The 20,817-nt window shown below is 34.8% G+C and overlaps 3 protein-coding genes and 1 non-coding gene across 4 annotated transcripts in view; 3 read left to right on the forward strand and 1 right to left on the reverse strand.

The window, feature by feature from the left end:
- The window catches only part of LOC121798419 (DEAD-box ATP-dependent RNA helicase 21-like), a 794,448-nt gene extending 778,594 nt beyond the window's left edge, over positions 1-15,854 (forward strand). Inside the window, exon 2 of the transcript XR_006050056.1 lies at positions 15,733-15,854. The gene's annotated coding sequence lies outside the window, so the exon portion shown is untranslated. The remainder of the gene's footprint in view (positions 1-15,732) is intronic.
- LOC121798418 (U-box domain-containing protein 45-like) lies at positions 13,446-18,343 on the forward strand. The gene is made up of 6 exons (XM_042197418.1): positions 13,446-13,656; positions 14,289-14,388; positions 14,670-14,855; positions 15,079-15,186; positions 15,536-16,716; positions 17,124-18,343. The coding sequence occupies exons 2-6, from the start codon at positions 14,338-14,340 to the stop codon at positions 17,902-17,904; spliced, it is 2,307 nt and encodes a 768-aa protein (XP_042053352.1). The 5' UTR covers positions 13,446-13,656; positions 14,289-14,337; the 3' UTR covers positions 17,905-18,343.
- A 435-nt stretch (positions 18,344-18,778) lies between these two features.
- Positions 18,779-18,851, forward strand: TRNAK-CUU. Its single transcript has one exon. It is a non-coding gene; the product is annotated as a tRNA-Lys (tRNA).
- A 633-nt stretch (positions 18,852-19,484) lies between these two features.
- Positions 19,485-20,748, reverse strand: LOC121800234. Its single transcript, XM_042199813.1, has 2 exons — positions 20,494-20,748; positions 19,485-20,426 (listed from the first exon to the last, which is right to left on the reverse strand). The coding sequence occupies exons 1-2, from the start codon at positions 20,560-20,562 to the stop codon at positions 19,575-19,577; spliced, it is 921 nt and encodes a 306-aa protein (XP_042055747.1). The 5' UTR covers positions 20,563-20,748; the 3' UTR covers positions 19,485-19,574.
- Between the last annotated feature and the right edge of the window lie 69 nt (positions 20,749-20,817).

Genomic DNA, 20,817 nt, shown 5'->3' on the forward strand with positions numbered 1-20,817 from the left:
TCAAGGAAAAGGCATATGCTTTTGATTTCTTCAAAGAATGGCATCTGTTGGTGGAAAGAGATAAGGGAGTTACACTCAAATGCTTGAGGACTGACAATGGATTGGAATATCTCTCATCAAAGTTCACTGAGTTGCAAAGGAAAGGGAATTAAACGGCACAGAACCGCACCAAGAAACTCTCAGCAGAATGGCATTGCAGAGAGAATGAATAAGACAATTATGGAGAGAGTAAGATGTATGCTTCTTAGTTCTGGGGTGGATGAGAGATTCTGGGGTGAAGCTGTGTCCACTGCATCAACCCTAATCAACATGAGTCCTTCATCAGCTATAGATTTTTCCATTCCTGATTCTATCTGGTATGGCAGGCAACCAAATTTTTCAAAATTAAAGCCTTTTGGTTGCAGGTCCTATGCTCACATCAAGCAAGGGAAGCTTGACTCTAGAGCATTAAGGTGCATTTTTCTGGGGTATCAAAGTGGTTCCAAAGCTTTCAGACTTTGGTGTACAGAGAAAAATAATGGCAAACTCATCATCAGTAGAGATGTTACTTTTGATGAAAGCTGCATGCTTGCCTTGTAGAGGCTAAGGCTGGTGCTTCAGTGGAGGTGGAGCCTGATGGCCGTGCTCATAATCCCTCAGATATAAGAGATGATCAGAATTCTCAAGAGCAGGGCACAAGTGTTGATCACAGTGAGATACCACAGAGGGAAAAATCAAAGAGAACCAGAAAATCACCTTCTAAGTTTTCAGATTATGAGATGGCATTTTTTGCTTTATGCCTAGCAGAGGATATTGAATTTGCAGAGCCTGCCACATATGATGAAGCCATGAGAGGGAATGAGTGGGAAAAGTGGTTTGATGCAATGAAAGAGGAGATAGAATCCCTGATGAAGAACAAAACCTGGGTGTTAGTTGACAGACCAAGCTCACAGAAAGCTGTAGGATGCAAATGGATTTTCAAAAAGAAGGTGGAGGTTTCTGATGGAAACAAAATCAGATATAAAGCAAGGTTGGTTGCTAAGGGTTATTCTCAACAGGAAGGAGTTGGTTTTAATGAGATTTTCTCCCCTGTTGTGAAACATACTTCCACCTGAATCCTTCTATCAGTGGTTGCTCAGAGAAACTGGGAGCTACATCAGTTGGATGTCAAAATGGCATTCTTACATGGAGACTTGATTAAGACCATTTACATGGAGCAACCAATGGGTTTTGTCATCCCAGATCAAGAAGATAAAGTCTGCCAATTGAAGAAAAGCTTGTATGGATTGAAACAAAGTAGCAGACAATGGTATATCAAATTTGATTCTAATCTCAGCAACATTGGTTTTGTGAAATCTGCATATGATAATTGTGTGTACATAAGGTCAGATGGAGAGCATGCAGTAGCCTATTTGGTGCTTTATGTAGATGATATGCTAGTGGCTGCAGCTAGCATGAAAGAGATCAACACTATCAAGCAGGAATTACAAAAGGAGTTTGAGATGAAGGATTTAGGTGAAGCTAGGAGGATATTGGGGATGGATATTCACAGAAACAGAAGTGAAGGCAGAATATGGCTGATGCAAGAAGATTATTTGGGAAAGTTAGTAAAAAGATTCCAGATGGAGAATTCGAAGCAGGTATCAGTTCCTTTAGCTCAACATTTCAAATTATCCTTAGAGCAAATACCTAAGTCAGAGTCTGAGAAAGCAGAAATGGAGAACATCCCATATTCAAGTATTGTGGGGAGTATCATGTATTGCATGATATGCACAAGACCTGATCTTGCTCATGCAACCAGTGTAACTAGCAGATATATGAAGGAGTATAGGAGGGAACATTGGTTAGCTTTAAAGTGGATTGTCAGATACATCAAAGGCGGCAAGAATGTTGGGATATTGTTTCAGAAACTGAAAGATGAAGATGGTGATCCATTGATTGGTTTTTGTGACTCGGATTTTGCTTCAAATCTGGATAGCAGGAAGTCACAAACGGGCTATGTCTATAAGCTCTATGGTTCTGCTATATCATGGAAGTCCACACTACAATCAGTAGTAGATCTATCTACTACGGAAGCCGAATATATTCCCACAAGACGGTGCCACTTGTAAAGAAACAATGAACGATCGGCACAGGCTAAGATCGACAGAAAACTACAACACACGAAGATTTATGTGGTTCGACAAATTGTCTACGTCCACGGAAAGATTCAGTTATGGATGTATTGATCTCTCTCTATCTCTGTACAGGTTTGGAACAAGAAAGAAAACACTCAAGCTCTCTACAATCTACTGTCAAGATAGAATCACAAGAACTCTTTCTCTCACTCTTTCTTTTCTCTCCTACTTCTGTTACAACGGTGGTGAATCAGTGTGTGTAAAATGAGCTGGAGCTAAGCTTATATCCCTCTCTTCGATGAGATCTTCAAGCGGTTATAACTAACTCCTCATGCATCCACACATGTACTCGACTCCACGTGCTACACACCGCGTCCGGCTTCTCACGCGCACCCTTAGTCTTATTGATGTGTGGCTCTCGTGATCACACACTTCACATGAATTATGCAAAACTCAATATTAATACAAAAATACATAACCAAACATACAAGGTCAATTGTAGGTTATTGTTAGTTTATTTTTAGGTCATTATAGTAAGGATGACCTAAAATTTCATGATCACGATTTGGTATAAATTTTGTATTAAAATGCATTTTTGTATTGATGATTTTGCATGTATTATATACGTATATTATATTGCTAACCAATCAACTCCAAAATCACGTAAACTTTGGTAAAAGTTTACCTCTTCCCACATCTCTAAATAAAGATCTCTATATCAACTCTAAATATTCAAAATATTGTTGAAGAGCAGGAGCTCAACAATTCAAGTATTCAACTACAAGATCCAAAGTGTTTTTGTATGGAATTAGCAGGAAGTACCTTGAAAATTAAAACTCTAAATTTGATCCGAAACTAAGCGTCTTAAAGCTCAACGTTCAATTCAAAATCAACACGAAGGCCTGCACATCATTGTTATATGGTCCAAAGCTCCCAAAGCTCAAGTCAAGCTCAGCGTTGTCCTAAAACAAAATGAAGGTTAAAGCTCAAGTCGAGTCCAACGTTCAATACAGATTTTTTATGCTGTGGTGAAATTCGGAAGCCAACATTATCTGAATGTCGACAAAAATCGACTTAAATAAGGAATGAGTTGTGCTAAGTAAATCCTAGATCAACAATCTCTTCATGGGCTTCATTTCTATTTCATTGGGCCGATCCCATCGTTCGGTAAATAGTGCGTGCGATCATTTGTTTCCTTTTTTTCCAAAATTTAGAGTTGCAATTGCAAATGCTCCATTACCCACATAAGGGTTAACTACCTAAAATTTTGGCTGAATTTAGTTTGTAACATCATTTTTTTACGAAAATCTGCTAATAATGCTGCTTTTATTTAACGGTGACAAAGAAGCATGCTAAAACTTAAACTATACTACTCATAATTCACAAGTGTTGTTCCATAACAATGACTTATTACCATATGATGATCCATCTAATGTTAAGTTGTGAGATAATTTTACTTCGAGAAGATGACTATAACTCACTATCATATTATCCATCTAGTATTAAGTTGATAGATTCAATCATATGAACCAATAATACATATTCAATCATGAGATATAATATTTCAAAACGAAATGACCTCTACATTATTAGCTAAACTAGGAAAAAGAAATAATAAAACTTTAAAAGTGCAAATGATTTTGGAAAACGAATAAATGTAATGTTTTACACTTGTTTGTTTATAAAAGACACATGGCTCTTAAAAGTATGGGTATGGGGTATATATTTTGAACACTTTAGTATGGATTTGGGGTATATATGTTGAACACTTTATTCAATTTGTTACAATTATCTGTAATTTAGATATTAGGGCATAACTCTAAGAGTAATATATAAAGATAAATTAGACATGAGATCTATAAGAACATTAAAGGGTGAGAGTATGAATAGGATTTTCCTAGTAATAATAATGATGATGGTGATGAAGATGAAGAGCACAAAATTTGGGGTGGATCAAATTTGTAAGACCCATTAGGCATAGAATTTTTAAGCTATATTTGTCATTCCAACTTAGGATAGGCGTTAAAGGTGTTTTCATTGTTTATCAACCTAGACCAAAAATTGGAAGTTTGGGTATTTATGAAAAAATATTAATATTTCTAAAGGTGAGATAGTAAATTTAGTAAGTACTATATATAGATGTGAGTCATAAGACCATTCCCTCTCCCCTCAACTTTTTGTCTCATTCATCTATTTTTTTTAAAGATGTAAATAAATAAGCAATGCATACCCTAAATTTTACTATTTCCGTTGGAATATTGAAGCCAAACTATATGTCGACCTTTTTTGGAAGGTTAACTGTCGAAATCCTTTTGATAAACGTGTAACTTGTCCGATCATATTTTGTGCTTTTGATTTTTCTTTCTTCTTTTGTTGAAATTATTGTAAACATAAAGGTTCAAGTTCAACTTTATAACTTCAGAAGAACATAATTAAATTATAAGTTTGGGTGAAAGGGGAAAACATTTTTTTAAAATTGAGGATCATTTTTGGTATATACCGAATAGGAGTACTTTTTTTTCTTTTTATGTTCAAAAGATAGAGGACAAAGAAGTTAAACTTTATGGTTTAATAAATAATAAGCATATATAAATAATACAGTACTATTAGGTGGGGGGCATTTTTCTTTTCTTATGTTGTAAAGATAGTTAACAAATTAAGAGCATAAATACTTAATAAGTTTGAATTTGTAAAGAACATAAAATAAGCATAGGTGAGTCATGAGTGGGGGAACTATAGGCGAGGAGATTAAATAAAAAAAATTTTGAAAAAAATATACTAGTAGCACTTATTTTCTTAAAAAGATCATAATAAATTAAAAAATTTTAAAAACTGAAATTATATACTGTATTAGTTAAAAAATATTATAAATAATAAGTATAGGTAAGGAGATATGTGTGAAACAAAAAAAAATGCGGGGTTATGTGCAGAAGATTGTTTTTCTGATATATTATTAATACTAATATGAATTTATGGTTTATTAAATCTGATAAAATTGAGTTTTTAAAGAAGGCAAATGATCTAACTGATAATATATTTACCCATATAAAAGTAAAAAAAATTATATCATTTGAATGTGACTTATTTTATGTAAATCAAAACATTTCTAGCAAATTCTATTAGCTATCAATTATGTATTCCAAACTTTTTTCAAAATACAAACAATAGGAGCTTCGAATAGCAAGGAAGGGGAATTTATAAGAATAGAGATAGAGATTTAAAGATGGACAATCATGGAAAGAAGGTGCATGCAACTAACCAACTTTTGTCACATGCATCAAATGAGCAATTGAGTGGCTATGGGTGAAGCTTAGGTCCCCACTGGTATAAATTGGTTAAAGCCGCCACCCCTCTCTTGCCATGTTTCGACATTTCATTCTCAAATTTTAATATATCTAGTAATAATTTTATCATTTCAAACCCTAAAACATTATACCTAACATCTTACCATGAAGTAATTATCTACCTCATAATTTATCGTTAAAATGGACAATGGGCATTCTTGCAATGTGATTTGGTATCTCTCTCTATCTATATTCTCTAAATTCACATTAAAAGTATATATAGTTTTGATTCAATGTTGCGAATGCATTGGTATAAACTTATAGTAAAAGTTAATAACGCCTTTTGGAATTTACCCATTTTTGTCGTATTGTCGATAATTTTGACAGTGGATGATTGAGTTGGTCTTCGTAATGAATGTGATAAATTCGTGGTTTGATTTTCATTTATGTCTTTACTCTTGAGGCTTTGACCCTATGAAAGAACTAGTATTATTTGTAATGATATAATTGCAACTTAAAGTGATATATGTTATCATTTGTTTTCTTTACTTATTTTCGCTAACCAAAATACATATTATAACCCATTCGAGACTGGATAACATATTATAACTACTAGCAATGAAACATATATATACAAAGTTTGTCACATTTACACCTTTTAGTTATATATTGCTTCAAAATCCATTTCTTTTCATATAGTTTGCTTCTTTTATGCACCAAATGCATCTTTACGTTGCTTCAATTTCAAGCACTCAAATATAACAGATGTGAATCTGCCACGTATAATATAGTAAGACATAAGTAGTTGTTATCAACTTATCATTATATGGAGTATATTATATATAAAGGTTTTTTCTAGAAGCATTAATGCATATAGTTGGTGTTATGTTGATTTCTAGAAGCATATAATATGTTGCATATGTTGATTTTTTTTTGTAATGCTTAGTATGCAACTATGCATGGAATGAATACTGTAGGCCGTCGTTTTCTTTGAGTGATATAATAGATTGATATGCTATATATGATTAAAGGATAAGCTGGTCAGATAATCTCAAAATTAATGAACTCGTCAAAGTAAACAATGAATTTAGCTTGAACTATTTTTATCAATCTATTACAACAGTCAGTGAAAAAATGGATTTGAAAAAAATAATTCAAATCGATCCAATTAAACAATGAATTACTTTTAACTACTTTTTTTTTATCAATATGTTCTATTACAAGAGGTATTTAACTTTAAGTGAAAAAATAATTAATTTTATTTACTTAATACGCATTTAAAATAATTGATTTTATTTTTATTAATCTATCCGGTCTATCATAAACGACGGCACTTCCTTGGTGGCTGATGCCTGATAGAGTAATAATAAACCGTGCAAATTAATTAATTTAATCAAGTTTCTAAAATTTGGCTAAAAAAAATATTTCCTAGCTAGTGCACCATTTTTCTTATAAATAAGTGTCTGTTGTGATTTCTGCCAGAATATATGGGTAATAATTATAAACAGAATATCTCGGAATAATAATGATTCGTTTTAAATTTCGGTGATATGTTTACGAACTAAATAACTAATCAGACGTGGGTAGTACCCAAAAAATATCATGACATAATTGTCGCTAATATCCTAATTGAGTTCATAATTTGATTCTAAAAATGAATACAAATTTGAGAATATTTTTTCGAATCCGCAACATGAAGCACCGGCCAAACCAACTAAAAAAAATCAATTAATATTATATGCTTTTGGATTTAGTAAAAATTGCAGTTGTGCATGTGGGGAACAACATAAGTACCTCTCGCAAATCAATTATAAACCCAACTTGAGATCATCATGTCATCATCTGCAAACTCAATTTTCAAATATTTTCCACCCAACGGTTCGTTTGTTATTCAAAGCCCACTTTTATTAAGGCATACAAAAATTACATTATTTCTATAAAATTGTGTATAAATTACTCTCATTGAAATACATGGACTACTATATATGTACATAATATCTTCTAATTTTAAATGTAGATAAATTGTATAAAGGTGACATCACTCTTAAAGTGACAATGTGACAACAAGTAACAAGCAATGTGCAATACATATGCAAGCAATATGTGATACCATAGACAAACAATTCGGTATATTGTTCCAAGCAATATGAGATACGAAATCAAAGCACTTTGGTGACACCATAGTTAAAATGACAATCTGGACAAACATACGATACATGGGCAAGCAACTCGGCATATGATTTCAAGCAATCTGCGATACGAAATCAAAGATAATCAAGCAATCTACGATACATAAGCAAGCAAGCCTACCACGTGGCAGACTAATGTTGAATCTGCTCCTAAATCTAACTGTTGTCCTTGGTGGTACAATGTCATCTTAAATGATGTTGTCATTTTAACACAAACCTATGTATATAATATCTTTTAATTTTAAATTTTATTGAATTAAATTCTTAATTAATTTTGTTATTGATTATGTTATCTATAGCAGTAAATGTTATCTATAGCAGTAAAGAGGAAATGATGTGATAAATTTGTGACAAATTTTCATATTGTTTCGAGCTTGGTTTGAAATAATTATACAATATTTAATAAAAAATACATTTTCTAAAGTATGTTAATATTTAATTTAAATTTTATTTTTTAAAATTTTCATAGAATAATTATATGTAATTTATTCTAAATTAATTAAAATTTATAAAATGATTTTCAACGTAAAATTTAAAAAAACGTTTAATTTTATATAGATAATTTATATACATTTATTACTATCCACGTATAAGTAGCACCCACGTTGTACTAGAGACTGTATTAAAAAATAAGACCCCGCTTATATCAACCTGTTGTATAATTAATTATAGAATATAAAATAAATATTTATATAACTATTCGTTGCATACATCTTGCGCCCTTTGGAAACGACAGGGTCGGTCATATTTGGCGGCCTGCACAGTTTTCTTGAATAAATTATTCGATTTCCCTAATCGATCTAAATACTTTCCGAATCGACAACGTAGCTAATCTGTTCATTATTTATAACGACCGCTGTCTCGTTCATTATTCATATGCAGTCTGTACAGTCAGCGGCGGATCCAGGACCCGAAAATGGCGGGAGCGGAACTTATATTTAAATATTAAATATTTAATTTAATATTATTTTTAATAATAAAATAAATAAATATTATATTAATATTTAAGTTGCACTAGCTTCATTAATAAAATATAAACATGCTTCAGCTTGCAAATATGTATTATTCATTTTAAAATAAAAAAATATATAAATATAAACATGCTTTAGCTTGCAAATATATATTATTCATTTTAAAATATAAAATTATTGTAAATATATGTACATTTTAAATCACTGTAAATATTATATACAAAAGTGATATAAGTAGAGCACTAAATATTTATATTTCAAAAATATTTAAAATGTTTATTTTGTTACATAGAGAATAATTAAGATGCATGGATCAAATTATAAGTACTATAGGATAAAAAGACTTTAACACAAGATTAAAAATGATTTTAACTAAAGAATAAATATAACAACATAATATATGCAACTTAGTAAAAGTTTAGATTACATAAAGTATTTAAAGGTATTATTTTGATAATAAGAAGAAATATGAATGGATAAAATAAAAAATGAAAAAAAATATGTATTTGTTGAGGATGGAACTCTAGACATCTTAGTTAAAAATCTAAAAACCAAACCATTGAACTACTACATTTTATATGACATTTATTGAAAACAAAAATATTTCTACACTCTACGGAGGGGGCTTTATGCTATTTTCGGCTTGATTCAATGAAAAATTTAGGCTCTCCGGAAGGTCGGGTAGGGGCGACCGCCCCCACCTGCCCCTGGATCCGCCACTGTGTACAGTTATTTCATTGTAGGATAACACAAGTATATTGTGATTAAATGTGAATTCACTTCATATATATTAGCTCCCGAATAAACTTTGCTTGCGTCATCTCATGCATTTGATATTTTAATCTATTTATATTAATTTGAATAGTGTCGCAATTGAATATGAATAAAATATAGACTTATTGCGTTGATTTTTTAAATTTTCTAACAATGTATTCCCTGCTTTTAATATTGTAAAACCATTAATTTTTTTGTGATTATTTTTTGAAAATAAAATCAATATATAACTCCACTTTACAATGAATTCACATTCTCTTTTGTTTTAAGCCAACCACTTTTTTTTAGGGGAGACCAACTACTCAACGATTTTAATTTCTCCTTAATTAAGAAATGAAAAAAATAATAAAATTTATTGCTAAAAATAAAATAACTTAACTGCAACAACTTTGATAGTATGTTGGTAATTCAGATTTTCGTGTATATGTGATTATAAGAAAGTGATATTATGTATATGCGACAAATTTTCACTAACAAGGAAAATAGACATAATTATTTTGTTTTGGTAACCGAAATATGCAAGTTGAAATACATGAAATATGAAAGAATTAATGTGTTTCATTTGGCTTATGAGTATATCTTATTATAAGTATCCATCTTATGAATTTGTAATTGTTAGTAGTACTATATAAATAGTGGAGTGGAGTATAAATATATTTGTGGTCAATTCCAATGGATGAGAATTGGGGGAAAGTGAGGGGCCTCCGAGAATTACGGATCTGGGCAGGGTTTTTCCGCAAATAAGAGACGCAAAATTAAACGGAGCCACGTGGACTAGTATTGAGCGTAGACTCATGCTGCTTGAATTTGGAGACAATTACACAAAATTGATCATTTCATTCTAGTTACTTTTTGTTTTTCTAGCTAATGTACATCATAAAATCAAGATTACAGAATGATGGTAGGCAGGGCCGTCCCGACAAAATCATAAGCCCTGTGCAAAAATCTAAAATGAGGCCTACCACTATAGAAAAAAAGACAATGCATTTTAAAGCTATATGATAATTAAAGAAAAAAAGACAATGCATTTTAAAGAAATATACTATAGAAAAAAAGACAAATTGATGCGTTTGCGCTGCTCCCAATCGCAATAACCGACGATGGCAGGCGCTGCAGAAGCGATCAACGATGGCTCTGGTGAGCTGGTCCCTGTTGCGGCATTTGTCGATGAGGAACACCGAACACGAACAGGCGGCTCCCAGGTCTACGATCGGGAAAAGAAATCGATCAGAATTGGAGTCACGGTGCTAGAAAAAGGCCTGGGCGTTGCTATACAAGAGAAATAGCTTTGTTGGGCTGAAAAAATAGGAATACATGTATATGTGCTGAAATATTTCAGAGGCCCTTGAAAATTGGGGGCCCTGTGCGGTCGCACAGGCCGCACGGGCTAAGGGACGGGCCTGATGGTAGGTCATAAGTTCGAGTAATATATTAGCGTTGGTGTTTATGTGTGAGTGTCATGGGACTCGTGCTCTAAAAAATGTTTCAATCTTATTTTTTACGATGTATAAAATTCTAAAAAATGTGTTATTTTATTTTATACGAAGAATTAGAAAGCTGATTATTTAGATGAATTCTTGAGATATGGTACCGGCGGATTATGAATTTGAAGGTGGATCCACTTTTGAAAATACATAGTGTTTATATTTATTTTGCTTTACTCTCAAGTCTCGACCTGCATAGATTTTCTCTCACTGTTCTTATTACTATTTTTATCTATTAAAGGCTGAGATGAAAGCATTTTATTATATTGACTATTGAGTCATGTATTTGTAAATTTGTGGTCTTAACTTATTATAAATGTATATGATGTACACTACATTAATCAAATATGGTATGAAAATAAAATGACACAGAAAGTTGCTTCTATATATGTTCATGCAGCAAAACAATAGATACAGTATTTGCAATGTAGTGCCAATGTATTTCAAGGCAATCTCATTATGAGTTAAGAGTGGTTGTCTCGACCCTCGTCTACTTTATCATACACTTTTCAATAGTTTTGAAATGATTATTGAGCTTGTAAGCTAAGCCAAACAGCATCTTAGCCTACAATTGTGACACTTGCCAAAATTCTAAACGAAAAAGAGGTCGAAATCGAGAGCATCATAGCAAGTTTAAAATTAATAAAAAGGGCATAATTCACTCACATAAAAGCGATAGTATCATATCAATATTAAAATAAATAAAAATCACATAATTCACGCACATTACTGCAGTTTCGAAAATGTAATTGTCGACTCCTCTTAATCTTGGTCACCTTCTATTTGTCATATTTAAAATATCAATCAATCATTGGATTTATTTTATGAAATTGTGTGTAGGTCGGCACAATCCAACAATACAATTATACAAATGACCTGACTCCGTTAGAACTGGTGACAGCTAGAACATATATAGCCACACAAACTTAGAAGCCAAGCACCTCAAATACTTTAAGAATTGGAGAGAGAGAGAGAGATTTATGTTCTAAAGATCTCCTTTGCATGAAGGATAATTAAGGTATTAAGGTCGCACCATCTTGATATACATTACAAAAAAATCATAAGTTGAATTTTTTTAATAGTTGTGACAAATGATAGAGGTGATTATAACTCAATTTCTACATACGTGATGATTTTTAAGAGATGATGGCTCGTTTTTTATTGTAAAGACACCGTGGAATTCCTAGAGAGATAGATTTAGCTATTGAAAATTTGAAATAGAACTAGGATTGGAACGGTACGGTATACCGTGCCGAAATTGTCATACCGCATATCGTACCGAAAAGTACGGTATGACCAAAAACCTTACCTTTACCGTACCGCTTTTTTCGGTATACCGAAAAGTCGATATACCAAAATTTAGATATCGTTACCTTACCGACATTTCGGTATACCGTACCGTGATTTCGGCATACCGCATACCGCAATATGCTGTATACCGAAATCACGGTACCGAATACCACAGGTCAAAACCTAACATTCATGCATTAAATAGCAAAAATATCATTTTAAACATCTAGGAAATATCCAAAGTGATAAAAATCCATCACAAAGCAAACATAGTTCATGACATTCAAAATCCATTCAATTATGTTTAACAAAATTATATAATAATATATTTTATAAATAATAAATATGTTAAATATGGTATATCTGCAGTATATACCGCCAATTACGGTATATACCGTATTTGCGGTATACCGTGTTATACTAGTATATACCGCAATTGCGGTATGATGCGGTATAACACGGTATACCGCGGTATATACAAAATGCATACCTTTACCGTATCTAAAAATGTCGGTACGGTATGATACCGTACCGAAAAGTACGGTATACCAAAAATTCGGTATTTTCGGTATTTTTTCGGTACGGTAAGTGCGGTATTTCGGTATATTTTCCCAGCCTTAAATAGAACTGCTACTAACTGCGCTATAATTAGATGTCAAATTAGCACCACTTAATATCATTAATATACCCCACTTCCGGGACTTTTGCACTTTTAGTTCTAGTTCTTTATTATGGACTATATGCTCCCTCATTAATGTTCTTCATACTTAAATTGTAAAATATTAAACAAAGTAACAAAGCAAAAAAGTTATAAGTACATCATTAATTTAATACTAGAACTCCAGATTTATATCAGAAAGTCGCTAACTACTTGCATTAGATTTCAACTTGATCAAGTCAATAAACGGTTGAAATTAAAATAAAACATCTGTTAGAATTTTATATTTCAATTAAAATATTTTTTAATCAACTTCTTGTACCTTTCAAACTAGGATTAGTTCAAAAGTTTTAGTATAAAATCTAGTACTATAACGAACTCATGATATTGGTCTTGATTATTGAAACTTAACGAAACTAGATTTCCAGTTTTCCACTTAGTAAGGTCAATGTCATATTTACCTTGTGGGCAAAAGGGACATTTCACTGCATTGATGGCCAATTTGCTAACTGACAAACTCAAGGCAGTCGGCAAATGTTGGCCTGTGAACTGGGGAGACAATATCGCCTTCCGAAATTCCATTTTTACCCCCTACATCATTTTCGCTAAATGCCTTTGTATTAAATATTGAGTGAAAAAATATTAAATAAACCCCTGCATTTTATTTTAATATTTTATCCTTCCCAGTAGAATATTAGTTCTAATATTTCCTTCACCATTTAAGCCCCTGCAAACTGTAAAATAACCCTCAGCCCCCTCCTTCATGGTTTCTCTCTCTCACTAAAATCCGCTGATCCAAATTTAGAAAGCCTTTTGTTTCCTGGAAGTTAGTGAAGTTTCGGCATTATCGTTTTCTTGTCAGTTATGTCGGTTTGATGAAGCCTCCTTGGATCTTTTTCGGATGATTCTGGTATGTTTCTACGGTTGCAATCTGGAAGCATTTGATTTCGGATATATACTATTTTTCAATTGTGGTGGTGTCTTTCCTCAGCTATGTGTAGTTTCGAGCTGTTTGAGTTTTACTAATTGCAGCTGATGATTTGATAGATATCGTTTGATTGAAAAAAAACGAAAGGATATTTTTCAAAAACGAAAAACGAATCAGCTGATGGAGAGTTGCGTTTGTGGTCTTGATGTTGGATCCTCATTTGCCATCTGCTTCCCTGTTCTAGTGTGTTTTTTCTTCCATCCTGGTTTTATGGATTTTGATTTTTCATTGCAAGTGTAGATTTTCAGCTAAGAATTTCTAACTTCTGATTCAATTTTGATTAGTCGCTGTTTTTGGGAAAGGACTATTAACTAAATCTATGATTTCTATTAGTGACATTGATCACTGATTATTGTCTTGTTACTAATGATTTCCTTTTCACTAACTTGATGTGACAAGCTAAAAACAAGTTGGGTCACACAAGTTGCTATTTCTAATAATGAACTGGTTAAAGAGAAAGATAGATATCAGCATTTTTGCGAGGTTAATTAATTATTCATTTGCTCTCTGATGATGAATGATTCATAAACCTTACGTTCTTCGTTAATTTTCAGGTTTTCTCAAATCCCATTCTAAAACAAAACCGTTGTTTCCACCCTTAAAATGGATGCTTCTGAGATTGAAGAAAATTTAATCTCCATTGGTGAGCCAAAGGTATGGATGCAATAGCTCGATTTTTTTTTCATAGTAGCTAGCTTATTAAATAAGTATTTCTGGTGTTTGACTTGTATTAGTTTTATTTCGGCAATATGTTCAACCTTGGAATATTTTGTAGTAGCTCCATTCTTGACCATGTAGCATCTTTACTGTTGGCTGTTGCGTTCACATGAACTTATGGATAATTATTGCTTTCATAGTGGATCACCCACCCGGACATTCTTAGTGGCTGTTCTCTAGGTATTTTTAGTAACTGACAAAATATGGTCTTGGTGCAGCTACATGGCGAGATGTGCAAGAGCCTGTGTACCATGTATGTGAAGGTGCTTTCGATTTTTCCAGACCTAGAAGCAGCTAGGCCAAGGAGCACATCTGGAATTCAGGCACTATGTGCTCTGCATATTGCGCTCGAGAAGACGAAGAATATTCTACAACACTGTGCAGAGTGTAGTAAACTGTACTTGGTATGAAAGCTTCTGGTTTCCTGTTTATTTTATCGCCTACATAATTATGATCCTCATTCAGATAACTAAAGTAGTAGTTTTGGTATCTTGTCACCCTGCTTAATTTCTTATTGGTTTTCACTACATCACTTACTTCCAGAGAGAGATTTGAAAGCAAGTTCACAGTTATATTTAAAAGCATGCCTGCAACAGTGACTAACTTTATTACTTTTCTACTTGCCAGGCAATAACAGGAGATTCTGTTGTTCTAAAATTTGAGAAGGCGAGATCTGCCCTGGAAGATAGTTTAACTCGGGTTGAAGATATTGTTCCACAAGTTATTGGCACGCAGGTACAATTTTGTACTAGTATTGTTTATTTTTGGAGCTTTTAGTCCTAAATTTGAGTTTTGATTGTGGAAATATCTCACCTCTTTGTTTCCAAGAATTATAAGAGCTATGGGTGGTGAAAACTTACTCAACTTAAAACAGAAAAAATAAAAAACGTATTCAACTTATTTCTGGACGGAGGGGCTAATAATTCTGTGAGCACTCGAAGACTAATTGATGTGCGTCCATGTAATTATTTCTCTGATTTGGGATTGTTATCTTCAAGTTATATAGTACTATGTAAAATTGTCTTTCCAACCTTGCTTTAAATGCTTCATTTGTTCGGTTCTCATCTGAATGGTGTTTTTCCAGATTGGTGAAATTTTAGCTGAGCTCAGAAGGATTGAGTTCGCGCTTGATCCTGTGGAGAAGCAAATTGGTGATGAGATTATTGCTTTGCTCCAGCAAGGAAGGAATTTTAACAGCAGTTCAAATGACAATAATGAGCTTGAATCCTTCCACCAAGCTGCTTCTAAATTGGGTATAACCTCTTCAAGAGCTACACTTAGGGAGAGGAGGGCTTTAAAGAAGCTCATAGACAGAGCTCGGGCTGAGGAAGACAAAAGGAAAGAGTCAATAATTGCTTATCTTCTTCATCTCATAAGGAAGTATTCAAAGTTGTTCAGAAGTGAGCTATCAGATGATAATGACTCACAAGGTTCAACGCCTTGCTCACCTACTGTTCAAGCATCTTTGGATGATGGCATTGTTCTGGGCCGCAGTGGCTGTGCCTTTGACAGACAGCTGTCAAAACTGAATTCTTTTAATTTTAAGTCCAATTTCCGGAGATCAGACCAGATGGCAGTCCCTCCTGAAGAGTTAAGGTGTCCAATATCATTGCAACTTATGTACGATCCAGTTATTATAGCTTCTGGACAAACATATGAAAGGGTTTGCATTGAAAAATGGTTCTGTGATGGACACAATACTTGCCCTAAAACTCAGCAGCAGCTCCCTCATTTATCGTTGACTCCAAATTATTGTGTTAAAGGTTTGGTGGCTACTTGGTGCGAACAGAATGGTATTCCTGTTCCAGATGGCCCACCAGAGTCCCTTGACCTGAATTACTGGCGGTTAGTGTTATCAGAGAGTGACTCTACAAATTTGAAGTCATTTGAAAGTATCAGTTCATGCAAGTGCAAGGGTGTTAAGGTGGTACCTTTGAATGACAGTGGCACCATTGAGGAAGCTGAAGGAAATGAAGAGGAAGAGATTTCTACACAGGAGGATGATTGTGAAGTTAATATCTTTCAGAAATACAAGGATTATCTGAGAATATTGGAGAATGAGGATGACTTGATGAAGAAATGCAAAGTGGTGGAGCAAATAAGACACTTGCTAAAGGATGACGAGGAAGCCAGGATTTATATGGGGGCTAATGGTTTTGTCGAAGCATTGCTGCTATTTTTGGAGTCTGCTGTCTATGCCAAGAATGGGGTGGCTCAGGAAATTGGAGCAATGGCTCTATTCAACCTTGCTGTAAATAATAAAAGGTATGCTAAGATCCAAGTTACAATTTCTGAAGCTTTTAGTAACTATGCTATATATACAAGGTGACTAGAAGTCTTCTGGTTGTGTAATTAAACATGAGTGGCAATGTGGCATTACGCTAGCCATGTCAGAAATCTAATAGTAGTAGCATGTGTTGAATTCTACCATTTCCTGATCATGCATGTGTAACACATCATATCATAAATTTTAATACAAACACAAATATCTTAGTCCATCTACTTATTCAGAATAGATCAATTTTTTTCTAGGACCAAAATGACTATATATTCAGAAATGCCTTTTAAAGAACATGCTTTGGCACGTCTCACTCACCACCACTTCTTTTGAGGGCTTGTGTATACTAAATTACCGGAATGCTCACGTGAGACAACTTTTCTGTGCTTTTCAGAAACCAAGAGTTGATGCTGGCATCAGGAGTACTTCCAATATTACAGAACATGATTGTCGATACTGATTCTGCTGGAGCAGCTACAGCTCTTTACCTGAATCTTTCGTGCCTCGAGGAGGTCAAGCCTGTTATAGGAACTACGGAGGCTGTCCCTTTCTTGATCCAGGTTCTTAAGAATGAAAATCACGAGCAATGTAAACTGGATGCTCTCCACACACTCTATAACATTTCGAGTCAAGCCGCGAATATTCCTTACCTCCTGTCAGCTGGCATTGTTGATACCCTCCAAACTCTCATCACATACCCGAGCAACCAAGCTTGGACCGAGAAATGCATTGCTGTGTTAATATATCTAGCCTCAAGCAACACCGCAAGAGATGAGATGATAAAGACTCCTGGGCTGACCAGTTCACTTGCCGCCATTCTGGATGTTGGTGAGCCCATCGAACAAGAACAAGCTGTGGCTTGCCTTCTGATATTATGCAATGCGAGTGAGAAGTGCAGTCAAATGGTCCTACAAGAAGGGGTGATACCTTCGTTGGTGTCCATTTCAGTGAATGGGACTGTGAGAGGGAAACAGAAAGCGCAGAAGCTTCTGATGTTTTTCCGGGAGCAGCGGCAACGAGATCCCCCAACTGGTCCTACCCAGCCGGGGTCTCAGAGTTGTGAGACGGGGCTGGCCTCTGAAGATACAAAGTCAAAGACAGTTTCCAGAAGAAAAGTTGGTAAGGTATGGGGTTTCTTGCGGAAGAAAAAGAGTTTCTCTGTATACCAATGTTAGAAGGGAGTTTACTGCTGTAAAAGTCTTCTGCTTCTTCGATGTTTTACCAACTGGGTTCTACGTCGCACCGGGGCAACGCAAGACAGTAGGATAGATGGTATATGGGTATAAATTAAGGGTAGAAGAAGAGCAATGTGATGAAGAGAATCTTAGTTGTGAATAGTTTGTTGTATATTCTGGGATTCATATATGGAGCCGAGTAACGTTTTGGTATAAGCTTTGCATCTTGAAATGAGCTCCAAATTTCCGTCTTGTTCTTTGCGAAAGCAATTCACCCAATTTTGTGGAGTAGGTGTTTTTTACCCCATAGATGCTCATTTGCTAGTTTCATAGTTCTCTCATTCTTCTGGACACGTAGTTATAGTTGAGTTGCTAGTTGCCACTATGTAATAAACTTTTGCATTCAAGAAAAGAAAATGAAAATACAAATTTGCTAGAATACCAGAGTCTAACTACGGTTTTGTAGCTCTCTTAGTTCATAGTTTTTCTTTTCTCTCTCTTTTTTAGGGGAGATTAACTCTACGAAATGATATCCCTCTTACGTTGCATGGTATACTCTTGAAATTTATATAAGTACACATCGAACAACGTAATTGTTAAAAGGAATGCCACCGTTTTTTATTTATCCAGGTATTCTCCTTTCATTTTGTAATAATAAGAATATTGTAGGTAAATAATTAGTAGAAATTTCTATATGCATCTTTTAGGCATAAATAGCACACACGACCTAAGTAGCTTCGACGAAACTAGTGTATATTGTATAATACTAAGTTACTAACATAGCAATTTATTAATAGCATGAGCAGATTTGCTTCCTTAAATTGGTTATGTGAATAATAAATATAAGTATAAAACAAATACGAAGCATTAATAAGCCCGTCTAGCTCAGTTGGTAGAGCGCAAGGCTCTTAACCTTGTGGTCGTGGGTTCGAGCCCCACGGTGGGCGTTTTTTATTATTATTATTTTTTTTATTATTATTTTTTGGGTTTGAGCCCATTGGATTCTAATTTTACGGTGGGCGTTTTTTATTATTATTATTATTTTTTTTATTATTATTTTTTGGGTTTGAGCCCATTGGATTCTAATTTTGCTTGCTTAGGTATTTCCTTATTGGGAGCGAGCCCATTTTTATGATTTTTTTGGGTTTAAGCTCATTGGATTCTAATTTTTGCTTATGAGTTGTTTTGCTTATGATTTACTCTAATTTTTTGCTTATGATTTATAGGTTCGAGACCAATAGATTATAATTTTTGTTCTCTGGTAACTCTTTTAAATTTCCAAACATGCATGCATTTGATTAAACACACAACCCAAACAAACTAAACATATACGGGTTTTAAGAAAGGATTATAATTTGATTTTATGAATTGTTTTTGCTTATGTATTGGGTTCGAGCCCATTTTACTCCCAAAATTTTCAAAGCGCATGCATTTGATTAGCACACAACCCAAACGAACTAAACATGTCATTTTTGTTTTAAATTTATCCGGCAGGCCAAGTTTCCTCCTCAACAATCAGAAGAAAAAGAATAATCAATAATGATATGTAGAGAGTATCTATACATAATTTGACAGCCATACATATATTATAATAAATCAATCTAGTATCAAAATAAAAGTAAAATATTAGGAGCATGTGTTGGCATGGCACAAACAAGAGAAAAAGAATACTATTGGATGAGTGGAATATCCTTCAAATGTACATGATCCTCCTCCGTCTCCATTTGGTCATCCTTGTAACTGCATCCTAGCGTCTGGTTGAAGGCATGGTTCTCCTCCTGCGAGCCGTCCGACACCGGAGACGTGTTTGCCGACTGATACGAAGAGTACATCGGCGAATCCCCTGCCGACAGCGGCTCTTCCAGCGCCTTTATTCTGCTCTTCCATGAATGCATCCTCTTCACCGATAAATGTATCACTTCTCTCGAAACTGCACCCATTTCGTCTTCCTGCTCCTTCCTCGCTGCGTCCGCGTACGAATACCCCTTCTCGAACTGCACCGATTTCGTCTGCTCCTCCGATTTGCAGTTCTCGTCGATGCTGATTTCCTTCTCACCACATCCGATATCCACCAGCACCGACAGCACGAAGCTCAGCCACGAGATCAGACGCGCCACCGCCCAATCCACCAACGGCAACTGACGGATCACCACCACCGATTTCCTCACCGCCTCGTCCAGGATCTCCGGCAGAGCCTCCGCGCGCCGCACCACCCCATCGATCCCGTCGAATACGGCCGCCGATCGGGGGATGATCGCCTCGAGTTTACCTTCGATCGTCAGGATTTGGTCGTCGATCACGATCAGCAAACCTAAACATCTATGCGCCGCGCTGTGTACGAAGGAGGGGCAGAAGGTGTTGAATATGGAGATGGACTTCTTCGCCATCGGTCCAAGCGGCGCGTCCAGATCCTGCGCCTTGGCGCTGGCTTTGCGAGCGATGGCTACACAGGAAGCGCCGCACGTGTGCAGGGGACGCCGCCGTGGCGATTTTCTGGTGGTGTGTCCGTGAGAAATCCATGGCTGTGGAGGATTAATCGGTTAGGAAAGTAGAAGAAAGTGCAAGTAAAATGAGAGATGAAGATGATACCGAAGTTAGAGAGGAAGCCGCTGAGTTTAGAATGTTTGCAGGAAGCCAAATGAGATTGAGAAGCCCCATTTTTGGAAATGGTGTGGAACAAAAAGGCTACGAAAGAATGCATAAAAAAGCATGGATTCAGGATGGTGTATGGTTGTCATTCAGCGTGGCCGTTTTGTTTGTTGGAGTTGGTCAGAGAGAGGGAAAATGCTGTTATAACTAATAAAACCATTTCCTTATTTTTTCTATTACTATGTATTTTCATTATCAAAATCGCAACAGGCAAACAGAAATTTCAACTCTGAACCATAATTTATGTTGAAGAAGCTTGACATA

Source organism: Salvia splendens, chromosome 4 (genome assembly GCF_004379255.2).
Source record: "Salvia splendens isolate huo1 chromosome 4, SspV2, whole genome shotgun sequence".
Classification (NCBI taxonomy): Eukaryota; Viridiplantae; Streptophyta; class Magnoliopsida; order Lamiales; family Lamiaceae; genus Salvia; species Salvia splendens.

What these genes read in the sequence shown, in the direction of transcription:
- LOC121798418 (XM_042197418.1), top strand. Translation starts at nt 14,338, where the DNA reads ATGGATGCTTCTGAGATTGAAGAAAATTTAATCTCCATTGGTGAGCCA. An exon ending in TCTCCATTGGTGAGCCAAAG is followed by an intron (nt 14,389 to 14,669) that starts GTATGGATGCAA and finishes GTCTTGGTGCAG; the next exon opens with CTACATGGCGAGATGTGCAA. An exon ending in CTTGCTGTAAATAATAAAAG is followed by an intron (nt 16,717 to 17,123) that starts GTATGCTAAGAT and finishes TGTGCTTTTCAG; the next exon opens with AAACCAAGAGTTGATGCTGG.
- LOC121800234 (XM_042199813.1), bottom strand. Translation starts at nt 20,562, where the DNA reads ATGGGGCTTCTCAATCTCATTTGGCTTCCTGCAAACATTCTAAACTCA. An exon ending in CGGCTTCCTCTCTAACTTCG is followed by an intron (nt 20,427 to 20,493) that starts GTATCATCTTCA and finishes AATCCTCCACAG; the next exon opens with CCATGGATTTCTCACGGACA.